Source organism: Diadema antillarum, unplaced genomic scaffold (genome assembly GCF_040938485.1).
Source record: "Diadema antillarum isolate AM-2024a unplaced genomic scaffold, OU_Dant_1.0 scf00000029, whole genome shotgun sequence".
NCBI lineage: Eukaryota > Metazoa > Echinodermata > Echinoidea > Diadematoida > Diadematidae > Diadema > Diadema antillarum.
Window position 1 is genome coordinate 2965056 of NW_027270918.1, and position 22104 is coordinate 2987159.

General features: G+C 40.1%; 1 protein-coding gene across 1 annotated transcript; it reads left to right on the forward strand.

Annotated features, from left to right (window-relative positions):
* The first annotated feature begins 288 nt into the window (after positions 1–288).
* LOC139739611 (cholesterol 24-hydroxylase-like) lies at positions 289–17468 on the forward strand. Its single transcript, XM_071650216.1, has 12 exons — positions 289–437; positions 8750–8831; positions 9427–9587; positions 10349–10487; positions 11585–11698; positions 12457–12691; positions 14669–14741; positions 15089–15173; positions 15713–15823; positions 16439–16533; positions 16976–17048; positions 17328–17468. The coding sequence occupies exons 1-12, from the start codon at positions 289–291 to the stop codon at positions 17466–17468; spliced, it is 1458 nt and encodes a 485-aa protein (XP_071506317.1).
* Positions 17469–22104: the final 4636 nt, after the last annotated feature.

Here is a 22104-nt window from a genome sequence, read left to right on the forward strand (position 1 = left end):
TTCAATCTTTGTTACAAAAAGAAGCAACAAACACCTTGGTGGTTGAACTTTGGACCCAATTTTGAGAGTGTTACAACACTGTCGGAGTTTATTTCATAGCATTGTCAGTAAGACTCACACAGGTCAAAGACAGGGTGGTGACTTGGCCAAGTATCGTTTGAATCTGTTGCCTGCTTGCCTGCAGAAAGCTGAGCTGTGAAAAACGTGGGTATACTGCAGTAATCTATAGTCTTTTCATGATTTCACTTGCCTTTGACCGTACCCACCTGTCTAGATCAGTGCGCAACCATGTCGGTTGGAAGTTCCTTGGTTACATCACTTGGAATTGTGATTCTCGTCATAGCTGTCCTGTTGTTTTTGGTATTCCTGTGGCTGTCGGTAACCATACTCCGCTTGGAATACCGGTATCGAGACATCCCTGGCCCAAAGAGGACAAGGTAAAATAGTAGCGCGTATTACGAATTTCATCATATATATTGCATTGGGCCACGTACAAAATAATATTTTGTTGGTCTACCGCAAGAGCTCTCACAAGCTGATGTCCATTGCGTCTTTATCGAAATTGCCAACACATTTGGTTTTGTAATTGATTGGACAAGGGTCACTGAAAACTAGGGTATGTTTTGCGTTTGTCATAAATACGGTCAAGTCAGTAGGATATCATAATAGACCGGGGGCCCAGAAGATTTATTCAGCTGAAAAGGGTCACACTTTTTATTGGTCTCATCATATAGGGATGTGTCCAAGGGTCAATAAAATGCATTGCTGGCAAGTCACATCCTGTACCGTAAGCCTAGGGACCACAAAAAGGGACCCCGAAAAATGGATTTATTCAGCCGAAGGGGGTCACGGACAAAAGTTGGTGGATATTGTTCCTTTGGGTGTACTTATCATGAAAACAGCAATGCCAGCTATTTTATCCTGTACGGGGCCCCAGACAGTAGCCCCAAAGGGCCCCAGAAATATGGTGTTATTCAGCTGAAAAGGGTCACGGCTAATTTCTTTTGCAATGGAAGTAGTTCCCATCAGAGATATCCAAAACACCAATGCCAGCTATTTTATCCTGTACGGGGCCCTAGACAGTAGCCCCAAAGGGCCCCACCCCCATAGGCCTACGTACAAACACACACAAATATTGATTTTATTCAGTTGAAAAGAGTCACGGCTAATTTCTTTTGCAATTGAAGTAGTTCCCATCAGAGATATTTAAAACACCAATACCAGCTATTTTATGCTGTACGGGGCCCCAGACAGTAGCCCCAAAGTGCCCCACCCCCATAGGCCATACGTACAAACACACACAAACATTGATTTCATTCGTGCAGCTGAGAAGAGTCACGGCTAATTCCATTTGCATTGGAAGGAGTACCCATCAGAGATATCAAAAACACCAAAGTCAGCTATGTTATCCAGTACGGGGCCCCGGACAGTAGCCCCAAAGGAGCTCCCCCCTCCCCCCAACACACACACCCACACTAGTTTCATTCAGCTGAAAAGAGTCACGGCTAATTTCTTTTGCAATGGAAGTAGTACCCATCAGAGATATCCAAAATACCAAAGCCAGCTATTTTATCCTGCACGGGGCCCCAGTCAGTAGCCCCAAATTGCTCCCTCCCCCCCCCCCCCCCCCCCCACACACACACATTGATTTTGTTCAGCTGAAAAGGGTCATGGCTACTTTCTTTTACAATTGGTAGTAGGCATACTCATCAGAGATATCCAAAACACTAAAGCCAGTTATTTTATCCTGTACGGGGTCCCAGACAGTAGCCCCGAAGTGCACCCCCCAACACACACACACACACACACACATTAGTTTCATTCAGCCAAAATGGGTCACGGCTAATTTCTTTTGCAATGGAAGTATACCAATCAGAGATATCCAAAGCACCAAAGCCAGTTATTTTATCCTGAACGGGGCCCCAGACAGTAGCCCCAAAGTGCCCCCCCCCCCTCTCCACACACACACACACACACACACACACACACACACTAGTTTGATTCAGCTGAAAAGGGTCACGGCTTATTTCTTTTGCAATGGAAGTAGTACCCATCAGAGATATCCAAAATACCAAAGCCAGTTATTTTATCCTGTATGGGGCCCCGCACAGTATAGCCCCAAACACGGGTAATTTCTTTTGCACTGGAAGAAGTACCTATCAGAGATATTCAACACACCAAGGCTAGTTATTTCATCCTGCACAGAGCCCTAGACAGTAGCTCCACAGTGTCCCATCCATCATACATGTACTGTGAATCAGCTGAAAATGGTCTTACAAATTCTTTTGTAACGTTAATATCAGGGCCTACTGAACAGAGATATCACAAACACTAAAGCAAGTCATCTTATCCTGTATACGGGGTCCCATAGGTTACAGTAGCAAAACACTCAAGAAATTTGCAAAGGAAGCATACTTCTGTATAGTGCACAACCAAGATGACCATATATTACGAAAACCAGTCATTTCATCTTGTACTGGGCCCAGGTTACAGTAGCCATAAAGTGCCCCTCCCCCACATAATTATTATGACATCATTTAGCTGAAAAGAGTCATAGTTGTTTTTCTTTTACAATCGAAGTAGGCCTTAGTTTACATCATAGATACCCAAAACATCAAAGCCAGTTAGGTTTTCCCAGCCAATTTTGCACTTTTGTTGGTTCATTAATTTTGATAGAAGGTTCGAATTCGTAAAATGGGTATTCAAATTGGCTGGTACCCTACGTTCATTCAAATTCGCCTTGACTTGCCGAAAAGTGTATTTCAGTCATTAAATTTCGCGAAAGACAGTCAAATTCCAAACGTGTTCATTCAAATTCAAATCATGCTATTTCTTTGTTTCAGATCTTTTTAACATGTGTTTCTATGTGTGTTTTCGTTTCATCTATGAATTACTGTTATAAAGCAGTAAAAGTGTCATATTTCTTATCTAGTATAACTGGATTTGGTTGTTCTGTAACCAGACTGGTAACGCTCCTTCTCTTTCATATACATGTCATTATAGGCATATACGTGTACCAGTAATGCAGCTTAACTTCATTTTTTATAGTCATGACAGCACAATATATACAGACGTATATCTCTAGAAGACATAGAAAGAATTATAAAAAAAAAAAAAACATTTGAGGATCATAACCTTGACTTCTTGTAACTGGCCGACCGCTCGGAATAAAGCGCTCGTAATAGCCAGATAATTTGTGGCTTCTTACTTCTTTGGATTCAAAAGGCACGTTAAAAAATGGTGTCAAAGTCTCTTAAACGAATACGAAAACATGAAATGCTATGATGCTTACAAAACAATAACTACGACGAAAGAAAATAAGGAAAGAGGCCAAGCATGAACATATCTGTTTAATTGACTGCAGAACATGTTAAATTAGATGGCCAGAAATCAATTTGAATGAACGAGCGCAGCATGTAATCACGTGACTATATCATTATGAATTTATGAATGAACGGATAGTGGAATGGTACTTGTATTATATGGATTTCAGTTGAAAAAGTGTTATTTAGAATAAGGTTACAGGTAATGTGAATGTTTCAAAATAAATTTGAATGAAGAGATTAATATGACATTGAACTACCATGTCATCTAGGCGAAGTTTTTGCTAAATTTAATTCAACATTAAAGAATTCGATTAAAAGAGGTGCGATATTGGCCCGGATGCAGGGCCCTTGACAGGTATAGCCCCAAGGTATTCCCACCCCATATGAATTAATTGTTTTTAGGTGAAAACAGTCATGTATGCCTATTTTCCTTGGCAGGGGAATTAACAGCTGAGATACGTAAAACACAAACCCATCCAGTTAAGGGGCCCCCAGCCAGTAGCTGGAAAGTGCTCCCGTATTATTGTATTCTAAGTGAAAAGAATCATTGCTATAATTTCTTTTGCAATGGAAGTAGTACTCAAGGAGGTATCAAAAACACCGAAACCAGTTATATAGCTGTACGGGGCCCCACGGAGTGTTCCTAAAGTGTCCCCACATGTAATTCCACTATCAAGATCTGCATCCCGATCTATTCAATCTGTCAGATCGGGAGAGAGCGGCAAAAGTGTACGGGGACCGGGAGCATCGTAGCAGCAGCGTTTGGGTGATGGGATTGGGTCTGGCAATTTTACAGATCGGGAAGAAATTTTGAACTGGTTCAAAATTTCTTCCTCATCTCCCCATCAAGATTGACCTATTTTGAATCGTAGCTCAAACGGGGAGAGAGCAGTGACAGTGTAAATACCGCGGGATGAGCGTAACAATTCCAGGTTTTTCTGACCGTAGTAACAGCGGCACAAGAACGGGAAATATAGTCTAAACTAGACACCGACGACATGGTCCCGCTGCTACGCCGCTTTCTTGATCAAAGCACGACCTTCCCGCTTTAACGACGCTCTCACTAAGTTCTCTACTCTCGTATAAAATCAAGGCCTGTTCCTACGACGCTTCATTCCTGCTTCGATAACGCTGTTGGCCGCTTTAGCTACGCTGTTCCTACGCTTTCCCAGACTCAATTATGCACGTCTTCCGCTCTCGCCGCTCTAAAATCGAACGTAGCCGATACGCTGGAAAATGTTTGCCAGAACAGCAAAACTGATGATGATGAGGAGGGCGCGTTGTCGTTGTCGCGAAAATGAAGACGAAGGAGCGCATATTTAAGAAGAAGAGATGCACACAATAAAGAGAATAAAGCAAAACACTTTGGAGCTACTGTACGGGACCCCGTGCAGGATAAGATATCTGACTTTGGTATTTTGATATCCGATGGATACTACTTCCATTGCAAAAGAAATTAGCCGTGACCCTTTTCGGCTGAATGAAACCAATATATATGTGTGTGTGTGTGTGTGTGTGTGTGTTTAGGGGGCACTTTGGGGCTACTGTCTGGTTCCCCGTACAGGATAACATAACTGGCTTTAGTGCTTTGGATACACATATCTCTGATGAGTACTACTTCCGATTGCAAAGAAAGTAGCCGTGACCCTTTTCAGCTGAATAAAATCAATGTGTGTGGGGGGGGGGGGGGGGAGGGGGAGGGGGTAACGGGACAATTTGGGGCTACTGTCTGGGGCTACTGTCTGGGGCCCCATGCAGGATAAAATAACTGGCGTTGGTATTTTGGATTTCTCTGATGGGTACTAATTCCATTGCAAAAGAAATTAGCCGTGACCCTTTTTCAGCTGAATGAAACTATTGTGTGAGTATGTGTGTTGGGGGGGGGGGGGGGGGCACTTTGGGGCTACTGTCTAGGGCCCCGTACAGGACAAAATAACTGGCTTTGGTGTTTTGTATGTCTCTGATGGGTACTACTTCCATTGAAAATGGAATTAGCCGTTACTCTTATCAGCTGAATAAAGTCAATGTGTGTGTAAAAGAATCACTGCTATAATTTCTTTTGCAATGGAAGTAATACTCAAGGAGGTATCAAAAATACCGAAACCAGTTATATAGCTGTACGGGGCCCCACGGAGTGTTTCTAAAGTGTCCCCACATGTAATTCCACTATATACGATCTGCATCCCGATCTATTCAATCTGTCAGATCAGGAGAGAGCGGCAAAAGTGTACGGGGACCGGGAGCATCGTAGTAGCAGCGTTTGGGTGATGGGGTTAGATCTGGTAATTTTACAGATCGGGAAGAAATTTTGAACTGGTTCAAAATTTCTTCCTCATCTCCCCATCAAGATTGACCTATTTTGAATCGTAGCTCAAACGGGGAGAGAGCAGTGACAGTGTAAATACTGCGGGTTGAGCGTAACAATTTCAGGTTTTTCTGACCGTAGTAACAGCGGCACAAGAACGGGAAATATAGTCTAAACTAGACACCGACGACATGGTCCCGCTGCTGCGCCGCTTTCTTGATCAAAGCACGACCTTCCCGCTTTAACGACGCTCTCACTAAGTTCTCTACTCTCGTATAAAATCAAGGCCTGTTCCTACGACGCTTCATTCCTGCTTCGATAACGCTGTTGGCCGCGCTTTAGCTACGCTGTTCCTACGCTTTCCCAGACTCAATTATGCACGTCTTCCGCTCTCGCCGCTCTAAAATCGAACGTAGCCGATACGCTGGAAATGTTTGCCAGAACAGCAAAGCTGATGATGATGATGAGGGCGCGTTGTCGTTGTCGCGAAAATGAAGACGAAGGAGTGCATATTTAAGAAGAAGAGATGCAAACAATAAAGAGAATAAAGCAAAACACTTTGGAGCTACTGACGGGACCCTGTGCAGGATAAGATATCTGACTTTGGTATTTTGATATCCGATGGATACTACTTCCATTGCAAAAGAAATTAGCCGTGACCCTTTTCGGCTGAATGAAACCAATATATATATATATATATATATATATATATATATATATATATATATATATATATGTGTGTGTGTGTGTGTGTGTGTGTGTGTGTGTGTGTGTGTAGGGGGCACTTTGGGGCTACTGTCTGGGGCCCCGTACAGGATGAAATAACTGGCTTTAGTGCTTTGGATATCTCTGATGAGTACTACTTCCGATTGGAAAAGCAAGTAGCCGTGACCCTTTTCAGCTGAATAAAATCAATGTGTGTGTGTGTGTGGGGGGGGGGGGGAGGGGGAGGGGGTAAGGGGGCAATTTGGGGCTACTGTCTGGGGCTACTGTCTGGGGCCCCATGCAGGATAAAATAACTGGCTTTGGTATTTTGGATTTCTCTGATGGGTACTAATTCCATTGCAAAAGAAATTAGCCGTGACCCTTTTTCAGCTGAATGAAACTATTGTGTGAGTATGTGTGTTGGGGGGGGGGGGGCACTTTGGGGCTACTGTCTAGGGCCCCGTACAGGACAAAATAACTGGCTTTGGTGTTTTGTATGTCTCTGATGGGTACTACTTCCATTGCAAATGAAATTAGCCGTTACTCTTATCAGCTGAATAAAGTCAATGTGTGTGTGTGTGTTTGTACGTAGGGCTTATAGGGGGTGGGGCACTTTGGGGGTACTGTCTGGGGCCCCGTGCAGGATAAAATAGCTGGCTTTGGTGTTTTGGATATCTCTGATTGGTACTCCTTCCATTGCAAAAGAAATTAGCCCTGAATCTTTTTAATTGAATAAAATCAATGTTTGTGTGTGTTTATACGTAGGCCTATGGGGGGTGGGGCCCTTTGGGGCTACTGTCTAGGGCCCCGTACAGGATAAAATAGCTGGCATTGGTGTTTGGGATATCTCTGATGGGAACTACTTCCATTGCAAAAGAAATTAGCCGTGACCCTTTTCAGCTGAATAACACCATATTTCTGGGGCCCTTTGGGGCTACTGTCTGGGGCCCCGTACAGGATAAAATAGCTGGCATTGCTGTTTTCATGATAAGTACACCCAAAGGAACAATATCCACCAACTTTTGTCCGTGACCCCCTTCGGCTGAATAAATCCATTTTTCGGGGTCCCTTTTTGTGGTCCCTAGGCTTACGGTACAGGATGTGACTTGCCAGCAATTCATTTTATTGACCCTTGGCCACATCCTTAGTACATGATGAGACCATCAAAAAGTGTGACCCTTTTCAGCTGAATAAATGCTCTGGGCCCCCGGTCTATAACTTCATTCTGGCACTGACTTTCAGGGCGTGCTGTTTGTGATATGCAACGATATACGGACTCTATTAGATATGCAATGAACACAAATTCCACTATACTGTAGATGTGTTCTTCAGATGCAAAGTTTTCTCACAAAACTTGCAATAGACCGGTTCTGTAATTTATTCAAATTTTATGCATGCGTTGTTCACAAACATTTCCCTTAACAACCCAATTAATGTAGAATCCAAGCTCAGACATCTCAGACCGTGGAATAGAAAAATGCATCAGATAACTGCAGGTAACATCTGAGCGAGGTCATCCTAAAGACTTGCTTTTCAAAATCATGTTAGACCGCAGATATTAACGATCTGATTAATTTCAAACGCACCACTCAAAAGAAAAACAACTTTAAGGGTCGCGAACATAATTAGCGTGACCAGTGGGATACATGGGTGTCTAGTAAGCTCAATCAACTTCTTCAATTACCCTTCACGCAGCTTCTTCTTTGGAAACATGGATAAGTTTGCGATCCTGAGAGAGAATCCTGACCTTTCTGTTTCAATGGTTTTCTTCGAATTGTAAGTGAATTAACTTTTCTTTATAACTGGACCAAGGGTTAGAAAAGCAGATGTGGACTAGATTGTGACCCCTGAGAGCATCTAAATTTACAAAGTTGTGTGTGTGTGTGTGTGTGTGTGTGTGTAAAATAGTACTGATTATAGTAACATCCGATGAATATCGCGCTGCAATTTTATTATTTCTTACAATTCTAATGGAACATGTTTTGCTCTGCAACGGCCGGGCCAATTGTCACTCATCTACTATTACAACTTCCATAATATCAAAGGCGCTCGTGGTTGAATGAGTTGAGATCATTGGTGTGAGGTGTTTCTTATAAACTCTTCTTTCCCAACAATCGATGAGCCACTGAATGATAGCTAAAGAAAGCCATGCGTTTGTGCTGTGTATGTTTGTAACACATGACTGCATATATTCTAGATACTACTGACGATAATGGTAATCCTGATAACAATTATGGAAATATTTCGAATACGATGACACTGTTATGATTACAATTTTAGTCAATAATGTCCGCGTTTAAGACGGACATCGTCATTTTACTGTGTCACGTCAGTTCTTTGTCATAATACTTTTTTGTTTATTGTTTATTATTTTTGTTTTATCTTTTGGTTTGGTTGTATTTTTTGGTCACAGGAATAAAGAATTCGGTCCTGTCCTGTGGATGCGAATCTTCTGGAGGCCATTCATCCTAGCAAATAAGCCAGAAATTGTCAAGGTATTTATTTGTATGCACTTTCATTGACAACATTAAACTGAAAAACTTAAGGACTGTGGGTCACTTTCGGGGAGATAGTTAGCACTATACGGCAGTGGATATACAGGCCAATCAGGATTCGAAAATGTACACGAATATTGTTGAAAGCTACAGCAAAGGACGGAGAATCGTATACAAAGTATAACCCATTGACAATATCCGAAAAATTTTGATGGTCTTCAACTCATGGTCCTAGCGTTTCTGTCCTATGCAAAACTTTAAAACTTTTGAACTAGGTGCTTTGGAATTCAAAGTAGACACCCCTAAAAATAATAATTGGCAAACCGATACATTCAGAGTACCAGAAGGGAATAATTGTTTGATTCATCTGTTCATTAATTAGTCTTCCCTTATTCTTGTGTTTCTAAGCCCATTGTAGCACAATAACCTTGTTTAACAAAATTAATTTTGTCGTTCAAAGAGATCTTGAAGAGTTGGAGTGAACATTTTAGTGAAACCTTCAAGAAACTATTTCAATGTACACTGCAACGTGAACTGCAATAGTGTTTATGCTCCCATTCTTCTGATTTTTCGAATAACTCAAATGGAACTATAGGACCTACTCCTGAACAGCCGTCACACCAAACCGATCGAGATCTACCGGTCGTTTCAGGGTATGTTTGGTTCACGCTTCTTGGGACACGGTTTGGTGTCTGAGGTGGACCACAATAAGTGGCTCCACAGGCGAGCCATCATCAACCCGGCATTCAGACGTAAGTGAGTATCAACAACAACTCAGCGTCCATCTTTTTTATTTTATTCTTTTTTAATCTGTCAGTTTGCAGAGCTCAGCTAATTACACGGTTAGCTAACATAATTGGTGACGAAATGGATGAGTGATGATTTGAAAAACTGATATTAGGGAAGATTTTTGTGTTTCTGATACAAATGAGAATTTCGAAGTTTAAAGATTTGCACTGCATGGCGAGCTCTGAGGGACTTAATCAACATGGAATCTGTTTCCTTTTGATTCGGTGTTTGGAATACATCATTTAGCAATTACTAAAATTATTGCATTTATAATGCGTATAAGAACATTTATGCATCAAAAACGTGATTATATGTGTTTATTTCTAGTAAATGTTATTCTAACATGTATTCTAACACACGAGAAAATAAATTGAGACAAAGAGTTTCGGCAACGTCGCAGGGATATTGTTTGTCTGAGCGATTAATCTCAGCTATTTAAATTGTGTAATCTATTGCTATATTTCCCCATGTAAAATCTTGAAGTATTTATGTTGACCATTATGACGAATTTACTGATATTATCGAGCATCCACAAGGAGGACATACCTCGTTTCTTTCGTTACAGCAACAATACAATGTTACTCCCGGCAGACAGATATGTGTCTACATATTGCACCTGTCCGAAATCAGAGTAGTCAAACAAACTATGAGGGCCCCCAATGCTATAAAGCATTTAAATTAGTAATAATATTCTATAGAATTCTCTACGGGTGTATCATAACTCCCAGATACCTGATCGGCATGATGGAGCAATTTAACGAGGGTGCCGAGGCGTTGTGTGAAAGCATCGTCGGGAGAGCAGACGGGAAGACCCCGATCGCCATGCTGGACGAATTCAACAACGCAACCCTCGACGTCATCGCAAAGGTAAGGGTGACTAACACTAAAGAAGATGCAGCTACTATCTAAATTACCGGCACTTGTTTTCAGTTCAACAGCATGCTTTCATTCTTAAGAAAATGTTGATATATAGGGTATAGAATAAGGATTTTATAAATTAGAACGTGTATATAATAACATGGACAGGTTCGTGCACTCCAAGTATTAAACCGGAAGTATACTCGAATGACGCAAATGTACACTCTTAAAACATCCGAGTCAGAACTGACCCGGAACTGGGTCCGTTGGGGTCATACACCGTTCCGGGTCAGAAATGACAAGGAATGGGGTCGGATATGACTCATTCAGAGTCATGAATTGGGTCAGGGTGACCCCATTCGGGGTCTTCATGACCAAATTCCAAGTCATTTCTGACCCGGAACGGTGTATGACCCCAACGGACCCAGTTCCGGGTCAGTTCTGACTCGGGATTTTTTAGAGTGTATGATATTATTTTATACCAAGGACATCAGATATTGCAGCATGTATAAAAAATGTGAAACACTGATACATAGAGAAATGCTGAAGAAAACAAACTGAATTATTGCGTTTTCATGTCTTGCAGGAGAAACATAACGGGAATCAAATGGCGAGGATTTTATGGTGACGCACTGCATCATGATCGTTTTTCTAGATGTTCTACTTTTTTTTTCTGTTGTCATCTACGTGATACATAGGCCTATAAACTGATATATGATACATGTCGTGCTGAAGCTCATAACCTAATCTTGAAGGTGTACATATAGAATTCTATACTACAAATGGCCTAGACTCGACCACCAAGAACAAACGTCAAATCTTATTTCATCATAACTTAATCTACATGTATTCTCTATTATCATGGTTGGTATTTTCCTTCTTCAGAATTAGTTGATCCATTATACACCGTGACTTCGGCGTCACATCACTGTTCTGTTGACGAAGATATACAGTTCATTCTTACTTTGGTTTTAATAATGATTATCATAGCTTGCCTTATTTGAACCCACATACGCTCGAGAACCTTAATTTGTGGATTTTGTGATCGTTGTATTCTCGATGAAGCCGTATTAACAGTTTTTCTCACTTAAATTTAATGATTATAGATTGCCTTCGGTATGAACACACATGCTACCACTGACCCAACTTGTCCGTTTCCTGCTGCTATTGGCGCAGTTTTCAAAGGGTTGAGGGCAACTTTTGAAAATCCAGCAATAGAGGTAAAGGACCGAATGTCCCTGGCAATCATATCAGCACGCTGTTTGTTCGTCTTTTTTTCCTTCAAGCTTTCACAAATATCTGTAAAGTTAGTTGTATAGATGAATAATTAAGGCATAGGCGTATTAATTATGGGCTTGATCGAGATGCTTATGCAAAATTAAGGTTATGAAACCTTAAAGATATTCTATTAATTATGGCTGTTTTCCATGAAAATCATCGCCACAAATTTAGACATAAGTGAAGGACAAACTCTCCCGTCCGCAATCGGGTAAAGATCTAGCGCTTCATTCAGGCAAGAATTTTCAAACACATGAGTCAATGCAAACGGTTTCAGTATGCGCTACAATGAACGTATACCCTTTAAAATGAAGAAAAAAAACTTAAAGCAATATCAAGACTTGGTTCCTTTATTTGTTGAAAAGAAAAAGTAACGAAATTTGGTACAAAGCCGAAGTATAAAAAAGAGCAGTGCAAAACTTAAGTGTCTTCAGAGTCGCATGATCTAAACGAGCAGTGAAAGGTGACCACTGGACGTACCCTTTTGATATTTGAACAATAGCATGCATTTTAGCGTTTGGTTGAATCTCTCTACGTAACAGGCTTCCCTGTAGAAAAAAAAGTGTAAAATTTCAGACAAATCATATCTTCACATCATCACGTTCAAATTGACCTTATCCCATTTTTCCTGCTCTTTATCTATTCACCTCGCATCTCATTCCTGACGTAAATGTTGCCACTGTGCACGCACCATACCTAGTGGGACATTTCGAGTAAATCACGGAAGTTTCGCCAAGAGGTGAGGGAGGCCATCAGACTGGTGCGTACAACGGGTCGTAAATGTGTGGAGGAGCGGATCAGTGCTCGTCAACGCGGAGATCACGTACCGCACGACATCTTGAATATGATCCTGGAATGTTCCAATGACTTGAAGGGGAGTTCTGACTTCCAGATGGAAAATATGATCGACGAGTTTGTGACGCTTTTCATTGCAGGTAAGTGCGGAATAATTCCCCAGCAACACGGACACGTCCATGATTGTAAGAATGCAACATGTCAAATGAAACATTTCGCATGCCTTAAAAACCAGCACAGCACTTCAAAGTTGTATGCCCATCATTTACAATGAAAATAAAGTAAGCTGATGAGTTTGCGATGGAAACTCACGCAGGAACTGACGATTCGCCAGCACACTATCACACGATGACGTAAAAAGTCTAGATTAAGGTGAAAAAAAAATCAAGAAAAACAAAACAAAAAAGAAGGTCTCTTATTTGATGGTCAAAGCAAGAGGCAACTAAAGTTTTGATATACCTTATTATGCATTTCTGTGCCAGGATAAACAAAATCCATAGGCCCTCAGTGTGGTCGCATTATGGTTAGCTTTCCGAAGCATAGACGCCGGAAGTGGGGGCGGGGGGGGGGGGGGGGCAAAACGCAATTTTGCCCCCCAAAAAGCCCCCCCCCCCTCAAAAAAAAAAATAGATAAATAAAGAAAGAAAGAAAGAAAGAAAGAAATATAAATAAAATAAAATAAATATGTATATATATATATATATATATATATATAAAATACAAATAGGGAAATTTATTAGCTAAGACTAGTAATTCTAACTCTCATAAATGTTTAGACATTCATTTTTCGTTGCGTGTGAGCAGATTATCTCAACCGCATGTAACGGTAACCGTTGCAGTTTTTAGAGGCCTTTGGCTATGGAAAATCGTGTAAATATCAAAATGTTAGCTTTAAGCACTGGCGGATTTAGAGGCGGACACAACTGGCCCATAGTGCATGCCAACACTCCTTTTGAAGCAAGTTTTTAAAAATTCTTCTTTGTTTTGTAATTTTTATACGTGTGCCCCCCCCCCACCCCCCTTGAGAAAAAAAAATTCCATACGTCCCATTTCCACCGCTAGTTGTTACTAACGTGACACCTGACGTAGGTAGCGCTCCCGGAAAATAGTTTTAACCCCCGCCCGCACCGCCCCCCCCCCCCCCTTCTTAATTTCCAAAGCGAAAAAATATATCTACAAACGGCAGTTTTTGGACTGTAGAATGTCAAAATTTTCAAGCTCGCTCGCTTCGCTCGCTCGCATGCATTTAATCGTTATGCCATTCTCCTAACGTTGCTGCCAGTAATTGCCAGCAGTTGAGCCCGGTGCGCCTCCCCCTTAATTTCCAAAGCGAAAAACATATCTACAAACGGCAGTTTGGGGACTGTAGAATGTCAAAATTTTCAAGCTCGCTCGCTTCGCTCGCTCGCATTGAATCGTTATGCCATTCTCCTAATGTTGCTGCCAGTAATTGCCAGCAGTTGCGCCCGGTGCGTCCCCCTAAATTTCCAAAGCGAAAGATATAGCTTCAAACGGCAGTTTTGGGACTGTAAAATGTCAAAATTTTCGAGCTCGCTCGCTCCGCTCGCTCGCATTTTATTGTTATGCAATTCTCCTGATGTTGCCTGACAGTAATTTGTCGTTTCACACCGTCATTCCATAATCCATGTAAGGAAAACTTACAATGTTGCTCAATGACTGCGTTGTTGAATGTATCACATTCCGTAATGTATTGTAGTCCCATTAAGTTTGCTAGACTGACAGCGCACGCACACACGCACAAGCATACACACCCTCAAAATTACTTTTCCACAAGGTGTCCCCCCCCCCCCAATGTGTCGACCCACGGTACGCCACTGCATGTACAAAACTTTATATATATATACATATATGTGCATGTGTGTGTGTGTATGTGTATATTGTGTAACATATGTATGGTCTATCGTGAGCCCCCTCCAATATTTGCCCCCCCCCCCCCAATCCAAAACTGCTTCCGGCACGCCTGTTCCGAAGAGATCTTTTGTTCAGTGACGCCACTATAACTCGTGCTAAACCTACATCGCTCCTACTCTCATTAGAATTATTTCAATGCAAGTTGACGAAACAAGCTCACATTTTGACCGTGTTGTGTTTGACAGGCCAAGAGACAACCACCAACCTTCTCGCTTTCACCTTACAGCAGCTTGGCAGACATCCGGATGTTGCCGAAAGGTAAAGCATTTTTGTTTTACAGATGGTCCTTCAAAAAATTATTTTTATATTGATTTCGTTATCAGCTGATGGACCTCGAAATATCTTCTGAAGCTTTATTGGACATTGTGAGTCCGCCACCACAGAGTAAATTGTGAGTCCGCCACCACTGAGTAAATTCCAATCTTCCTACCCCAACCTCTGCACTAGCAATATCATTCTTCATTGTTGTTGCTTGTCGCAAGAGCAGTTCTGGTTACATATCTGGTATACCCAATTCAGTATCTCGGTAATGGTCAAATCGTCTTTCATGTTATTGCATTGTTTGACTATTGTTTTGTTTAGCATTTTCATGTTCCTGTTTGCAGGTTGCAGACTGAAGTGGATGAAGTATTAGGTCATAAACCTACCATTGAGTACGAGGATTTGGCCAAGTTGGAGTACATGATGAGAGTGAGTGAATTTTGATCTTTTAATTCAGAATGGATTTGTGACTATACTGCCAACAACTTTGTCCCAGAAGTATTACATCTTGTCGTGCGATACTAAGTACTTACTGACCCACTGTCGGCGTACAACTTCAAGTGCATATCAGAGACAATATGGGTGCTTATCTTACACTTCGAGCGTCCTCTCGGGCCAATTCTTCACCTGTCATTGACATTGCAAAATAGGCTAAATTTGTATACAAATTTAGATTCTAATTCAATAAAATCATTACGAAATAGGCTGCCAGTGGCGATGGTAGGGCACAATGCCATTCCCTTTTTAAACTTCAGAAATCGCAATTCTTAACTTGTTGGATAACGTGCTGGATAGTTTTTGACAGACTAACTTCGCAAAATGCCGTCAGCAGTTCTGCGGCACCTCAGTGGTAAACGAGCAAAGATCTTTGGTAGAATATATGGAAAAATAGATTTGTCATGAAATCATGAAGAGAGGATGTGTTTAGATATTGTTTTCATGGATTTCGCCTTTGGATTTCATTCCAGGTTCTCAAGGAAACGCTTCGCCTGTTTCCACCTGTACCTGGTACGTCCCGGAAACTAGCACACCCAATCCGTTGCGACGGTTTCACGCTACCCGCTGGAGCCCCCGTGTCGGTGGGTAACTCACAGACATGACAGATGCAGACATTGTCTACTACTATGTCTCCCTCTTCGGGCTGGGACCTAAAATGTTTGATCCATATGTCATTGTATAATCTCTTTTCAGTAATTTTGATTAATAATTATTAGTAATGTTATTTTGTAATTTTTTTTTGTAAAAAATGCAGAAATAAAAACCAAACAGAAATGAAATAACATTGCATTAAAGATATATTGGAGCTAAAAATATTTAACGCAGCCGGCACGTGATAATAATGAAATGTTTGGTATCAACGGAGAAAGTTTTCTATTTAATGTTATGACTTGGCAAAATGCCGGCTCAGTAATCATTGCAATCAATTATTGTGGTTCGCTTCAGGTGCCCTCTTTCATACTTCTTGATCAAAGCAAAGAATATGTTAATTGTACACACGATTATTATTGCCACAATCTAGTGACGAAGCATGGATACAGAATGTAAAAATCATTCGTCGAGAACGCCTTACTGGATGTATGCAATCTCTGGTTCTGTTTCCTGTAAGCCGTGCTGTCCTCTTTCTTCGCCAGATATTTTCATGGTGACCAACACAAAAGTTTTCGGGAAATACACATTTCTCTCTCGCACAACAGGTCATGACAGCTGTGATGTCTAGAATGGAGGAATATTTTGATGAGCCGTTGGTGTTTAATCCCGACCGCTTCAAGACGACCGATGAAAGGCAAATGTAAGCTTTCCCCAGTTTTCTAGGGTTGATTTTCCTTCGCCTTCATGATATCACACCTTGTGAATGTTGTTTTTGCCCTACTTATGTAGACTATCACTGCTGATTAAAAGAAAATCCTATTGATACTTGATAACGATCTGGGATGCATTCCATGTTTCATTTATTTGAAAATGATGCAGTGAAGAGTATGTGGATGTTCAAGTTTGCGGTAAGGTGGGAGCTTTATATATACACTGTTATTGTAGTGATCGAGGCATTTGCAGCAGAGAGCTCAAGGGTGTACAATGTATTACGTATTTCTCTTCATTTTGACTATACAATTGACAAGACGAGTAAAAATGGGATGTTATGTGTCTTCCACATGATTCATTAATCAAAAGTTTTCAAATCATGTCCAGTCTATTCTTCGAATCATTGTATTTACTCATGACTTCCATTCCAGGAGACGTCACTTCTACGCGTACTTCCCGTTTTCTTTGGGTCAGCGATCGTGTATTGGTCAACAGTTTGCTCTGGTGAGACATTCAAAGAATATAATTCATTCTAAAGACCTTTCTTTTTTTTCAGGGGGATTAAACACATTATAATGCCTAAATATTGTAGACAAAAATTGATCGAATGAGCATGGAATGATTTCTATTATTTTGTAGAGATAGGATCTCTATTAAAGGAAGAAAGATCCTTTTTAGGAAGAAATGAATGATTGTAAAATTAATGACACCTTGTGTTTCGGACTGTTTTATCAATCTGCACCAATTTTACTTGGATCTTTGTTCGTTAAACCCCCTTTGTAGATCGAGGCACGTGTGTTCCTCGCAAAACTTCTTCAACGATTCGCGTTCCGGCCCGACCAGTCTTTACTGTCTTCCACCGAGGACGAAGTCACCAACAAACCAAAGGATGGATGCAAGAATTATGTGAATCTGAGAACATGAAACCATATATACCAACGAGATACCAGCTTTATCATGCCTTGTGATAAAAGCTACACTGCAAAAACATCGGGGTATTTAACACCATGGGTGTTAAATCTAACACCGATCAAGTGTCAATATACAGAGGACCACACCGACAGGTGTAGAAAGTATGTTGTGATAGTGTTGAAAAGTGTTCACCTGGCACTGCGCTGGTATTATTCAACAATGACACCGCATGGTGTTGATTTGATATTGCTGGTGTTAGTGTTAATGGTACAACACCCGCCCAGTGTCAGTAGGAGACCACACCAACTGGTGTTACTGTGTTTTAAATGTGTTCACACTTTTTAAAAAAATCAAGTACTGTCTCGGAAAGTTCTCGATCGTCTTGTTGAAGCTTAAAATCAACAAGAAGAACAGTAACTAAGTTACAATTAAAAAAAGCAGTTTTATATTTTGAAGTGACATCCGGAGGTGTTAATCTACACACACAAATGACCACCAGAAATTTAACACCAGCTCGGTGTTTCATATTTAACAGCGTACCCAGATCTCTCTTCGGACTGACCAAGTCATTGTCTTGTTTGGTTTCATTAGCGTAAAAGAGGACGTGTGTTTGAAGCCTTGAAACGTCACCTACAGGTATCTTATAATGAACGTTCGTGCTTCCTGATGCTAGGAAACTAGTATGCAGTATTAACAGTACTTATTATCAATCGATATTGCGATAATGGCTGGTATTCTTCACGCGACACACATGATATCTATGATATGAATCATTAAAAAGTACAAAATACGCCATTTTTGATTATCATACAACGGCACACTATTGGTGGCTATAGAAAGTAATGTACCACATTATGATAACGAAGTAAATTTATGTGGTTCAGTGTAGATATATGTCAAAGTTAAAAGTGTAAATATAATTAAGGGGAGAAAACCTGATTGTAGTTAAAATTTGTAAAAAAATAGTATTAAAATCTAAACAAAAAAACATACTGTAAATACAATAGTCAGCCTGATATTCATAATTAGTTTCCCCAAACTTAGACTACTGCTGAAATTTTGCACCTGATGTTTTAACATAATGAAGTTTTTACCTCTTACCTATCCTACCTCTGACATATTTCTCTTTGTTTGCCATTAGGTTCTAGAGATGTTAAGAACTGTAATATACCACATTCGACAAACTGAAGGAAAAGGGAATGACTTATCGATAAACAAAAAACAGAAGGCGTATACAAAATCAATATGGGTTGATTGGGTGTCTTGACATCAAAGTCACTTTCAGCAATAGGAAAATCAACATAATCTGCTGACACCGCTACCTATTTGAAGAAGGAAAGTAAATCTTAAAAATTCCACCTTGGCAAATGTTGTCACAATAATAACATTGATCCGCGTTTTGGATTGCCTTGTGACGCAATGCTTAAGACACTCATTAAAGATGCATAAAGAAAAACATCTCACTGCCACGTATACTGTATGCATAAGGTGATGTTTGATATTCCGGGGGTTCGTTTATCGAAAAGTTAAATAAGGATCGTTATTTCAAGACACATAAATTTCGTATATGTAAATGTTTCAGACGTTCGTTCATCCAAAAAGAAATGTAAAATGGTTCGTTATTCCTATGGTTCGTAAAAACAAAAACAAAAACAAAAACAACAAACAAAACAAACAACAAACAAACAAACAAACAAACTTGATATTATTCCGAAGGTTTGTCAATCCGAAAATGAAAACAAGGTTTGTGCGAAAAACGAACCTTCGGATTTTTACGAACCCGACAGTTTTTTAATTACGAACCTTTTTTTTTTTTTAAATTCTCGGATTAACAAATCTTCGGAGGAGATACTTCTTTTCATTTTCGTAGTGTAGCGTTCCACAAGCTTCCAGGCATTACATTGAATATGTCAAATGACAACATTAGAGTTTTGATATTCCATATAACTCTATGTTACCTTTAGGTTCGCAAGATAAAAACCATGATGTGCGACTTGAGGAGTTGAATGAAAAGAGAAAGATCTATCGATAACCGAAGACATAAACAAGCTTGGGTTAATCGGGCGTCTGGATATCAAAGTCACCTTCAGCACTGGGAATATTATTGAAATCTGCTGACACCGCCATCTATTTGAAGAAGGAGAGTAAATCAAATAAAATTCCACCTTTGCAAATGTTGTAACAATGACAACACTGATCCACGTTTCGGGTTGTCTTGTAACGTAATGCCAAAGACACTCAAGTTCAAGTTTCAAGTTCAAGTTTGTATAACATTTATTTTCCATCTTTTTTTCATGTAGGAAATCACACGCATGAAATTATTGTACAGGAAGGCAGAACCTCAAAAAAGCAAAGCTTGTGGTGAGCTGCCTTACAAAAAATACATTACATCACAAACACAAACACAAAAAACAAACAAACAACGAAAACATGATAATAGTTCCCATGACAACATCAAAATGAAATATTCCTCAAAGGGAGTAGTACAGAGAGGCAACAATGAGTATGAAAATACAATTGTAGTGACAAGCTACAGGCTATGGCAAATGGTGCATATACCTGGGTACAGCAAACCTCGCACGAGCCGAAGCTCTAGGGACTGAAAAAGAAAAAAGGAAATGCGACTTTCGCGAGAGTCGATTTTTTTTTTTGACTCACAGTTTATGTACATGTATAGTATATTTGCATGCATGCATGTGTGTGTGTGTGTGTGAGTGTGTGCATACATGTGCTGTGTCTATAGTGCAACATAGATAGCCACTGCTGGCAGACATTCTCTCAGCTGTGTGCTTTCATCCCTGCCGACCCTGAAACAAAACTCTCTCCGAGACTCCCGGTACCCTAACTATACAGCCAGCCGGTCATGCACAAACAAGCAAGCTCCGCCCACTTGACCTGTGTGTGTGTGTGTGTTGTATGTGTGTGTTGTGTGTGTGTGTGTGTGTGTGTGTGTGTGTGTGTGTGTGTGTGTATGTGTGTACATGTGTTATGTCTACAGAGCAACACAGGTAGCCACCACTGGCGGACACCCTCCCAGCCTCGTGCCCCCATATCTCCGCCAACCCCGAGACAAGTGATCATTAAAGATGCATGAAGATACACATCTACTTGCACGTATGCTTAAGGCCATGTTCCTTATTCCGAATGTTCGTTAATCTGAAAATTAAATAAGGTTCGTTATTTCAAAACACACAAATTTCATATACATGTACCTATAGATGTTCAGAAGGTCCGTTATTCCGAAGGTTCTTTCATCCGAAATTGAAATACGTTTCGTTTTTTCGATGGTTTGTTTATGCAAAAAAAAAAAAAAAAAATGTTCTTCCCGGAGGTTCGCTAATCCGATAATGAAAAGAAGATTAGTGCTAACGAGCCTTCGGATTTTTACGAACCCTATACAGTTTTCGGATTAATTAAACTTTTTTTTTTTAATTCTAGGAATAATGAACCTTCGGAATAACGACTTCTTTCATTTTCGGATTAACGAACTTTCGGAATAAGAGACCTTATGCCATTTTCAACCTAACGAACCTTCGGAATAACAAACTGTAACCGATATTTCAACATCTGAACTTTTTATCTCTTACCTTTCTATGTCTCAGATTCTGAAATCTAGCATTCTTACCTATTGACATTTCAACGTGAAACAATAATTAGTGTAGCCTTCAACGTGCTTAATGCGAGCAAGGCATCACACTGTTTTTATGTCAAATAACAACATTAAAGTTTTCATACTCCATATTTTTCTGTGTTAACCTTTAGGTTTCGAGATATTAAGATTTATGTAATGTGCCAAATTCGACAAACTGAATGAGAAGGGAAAGATCTATCGATAAACAAATAACCGAAGAGATGAGCAAGCTTGGGTTAATCGGCCGTCTTGATATGAAAGTCACTTTCAGCACACGGAATATTATTGAACTCTGCTGACTCCGCCATCTATTTGTAGAAGGAGAGTAAATCAAATAAAAATTCCATCTTTGCAAATGTTGTCACAATAATAACCTTGTGACGCAATGCTAAAGACACTCATTAAATATTCACGAAGATAAACATCTACTGCCACGTATGCTTAAGGTCATGTTCCTTATTCCGAATGTTCGTTAATCCGAAAATTAAATAAGGTTCGTTGTTTCAAAACGCACACATTTCTTATACCTATAGATGTTCAGCAGGTCCGTTATTCCGGAGGTTCGTTTCGTTTTCTTCGATGGTTTGTTAATCCAAAAACGAAAAAAAAATGTTATTCCGGAGGTTCGTTAGTAAGAAAAAGAAAAGAAGATTAGTGCTAACGAACCATCGGATTTTTACGAACCGTATACAAATTTCGGATTAATGATTTTATTTTTCAATTCTGGGATTAACGAACTTTCGGAATAAAGACTTCTTTCATTTTCGGATTAACGAACTTTCGGAATAAGAAACCATATGTCATTTTCGACTTAACGAACCTTCTGAAAAAACAAAATGTAATGTTTCAACTTCTGAACTTTTTCTCTCTTACCTTTCTACCTCTCAGATTCTAATTAATTACCTATATTGACTTTTCAACGTGAAACAATTAATGTAGCCTTTAATGTGCTTAATGCGAGCAAGGCATCACATTGTTTTTATGTCAAATGGCAACATTAAAGTTTTCATATTCCAT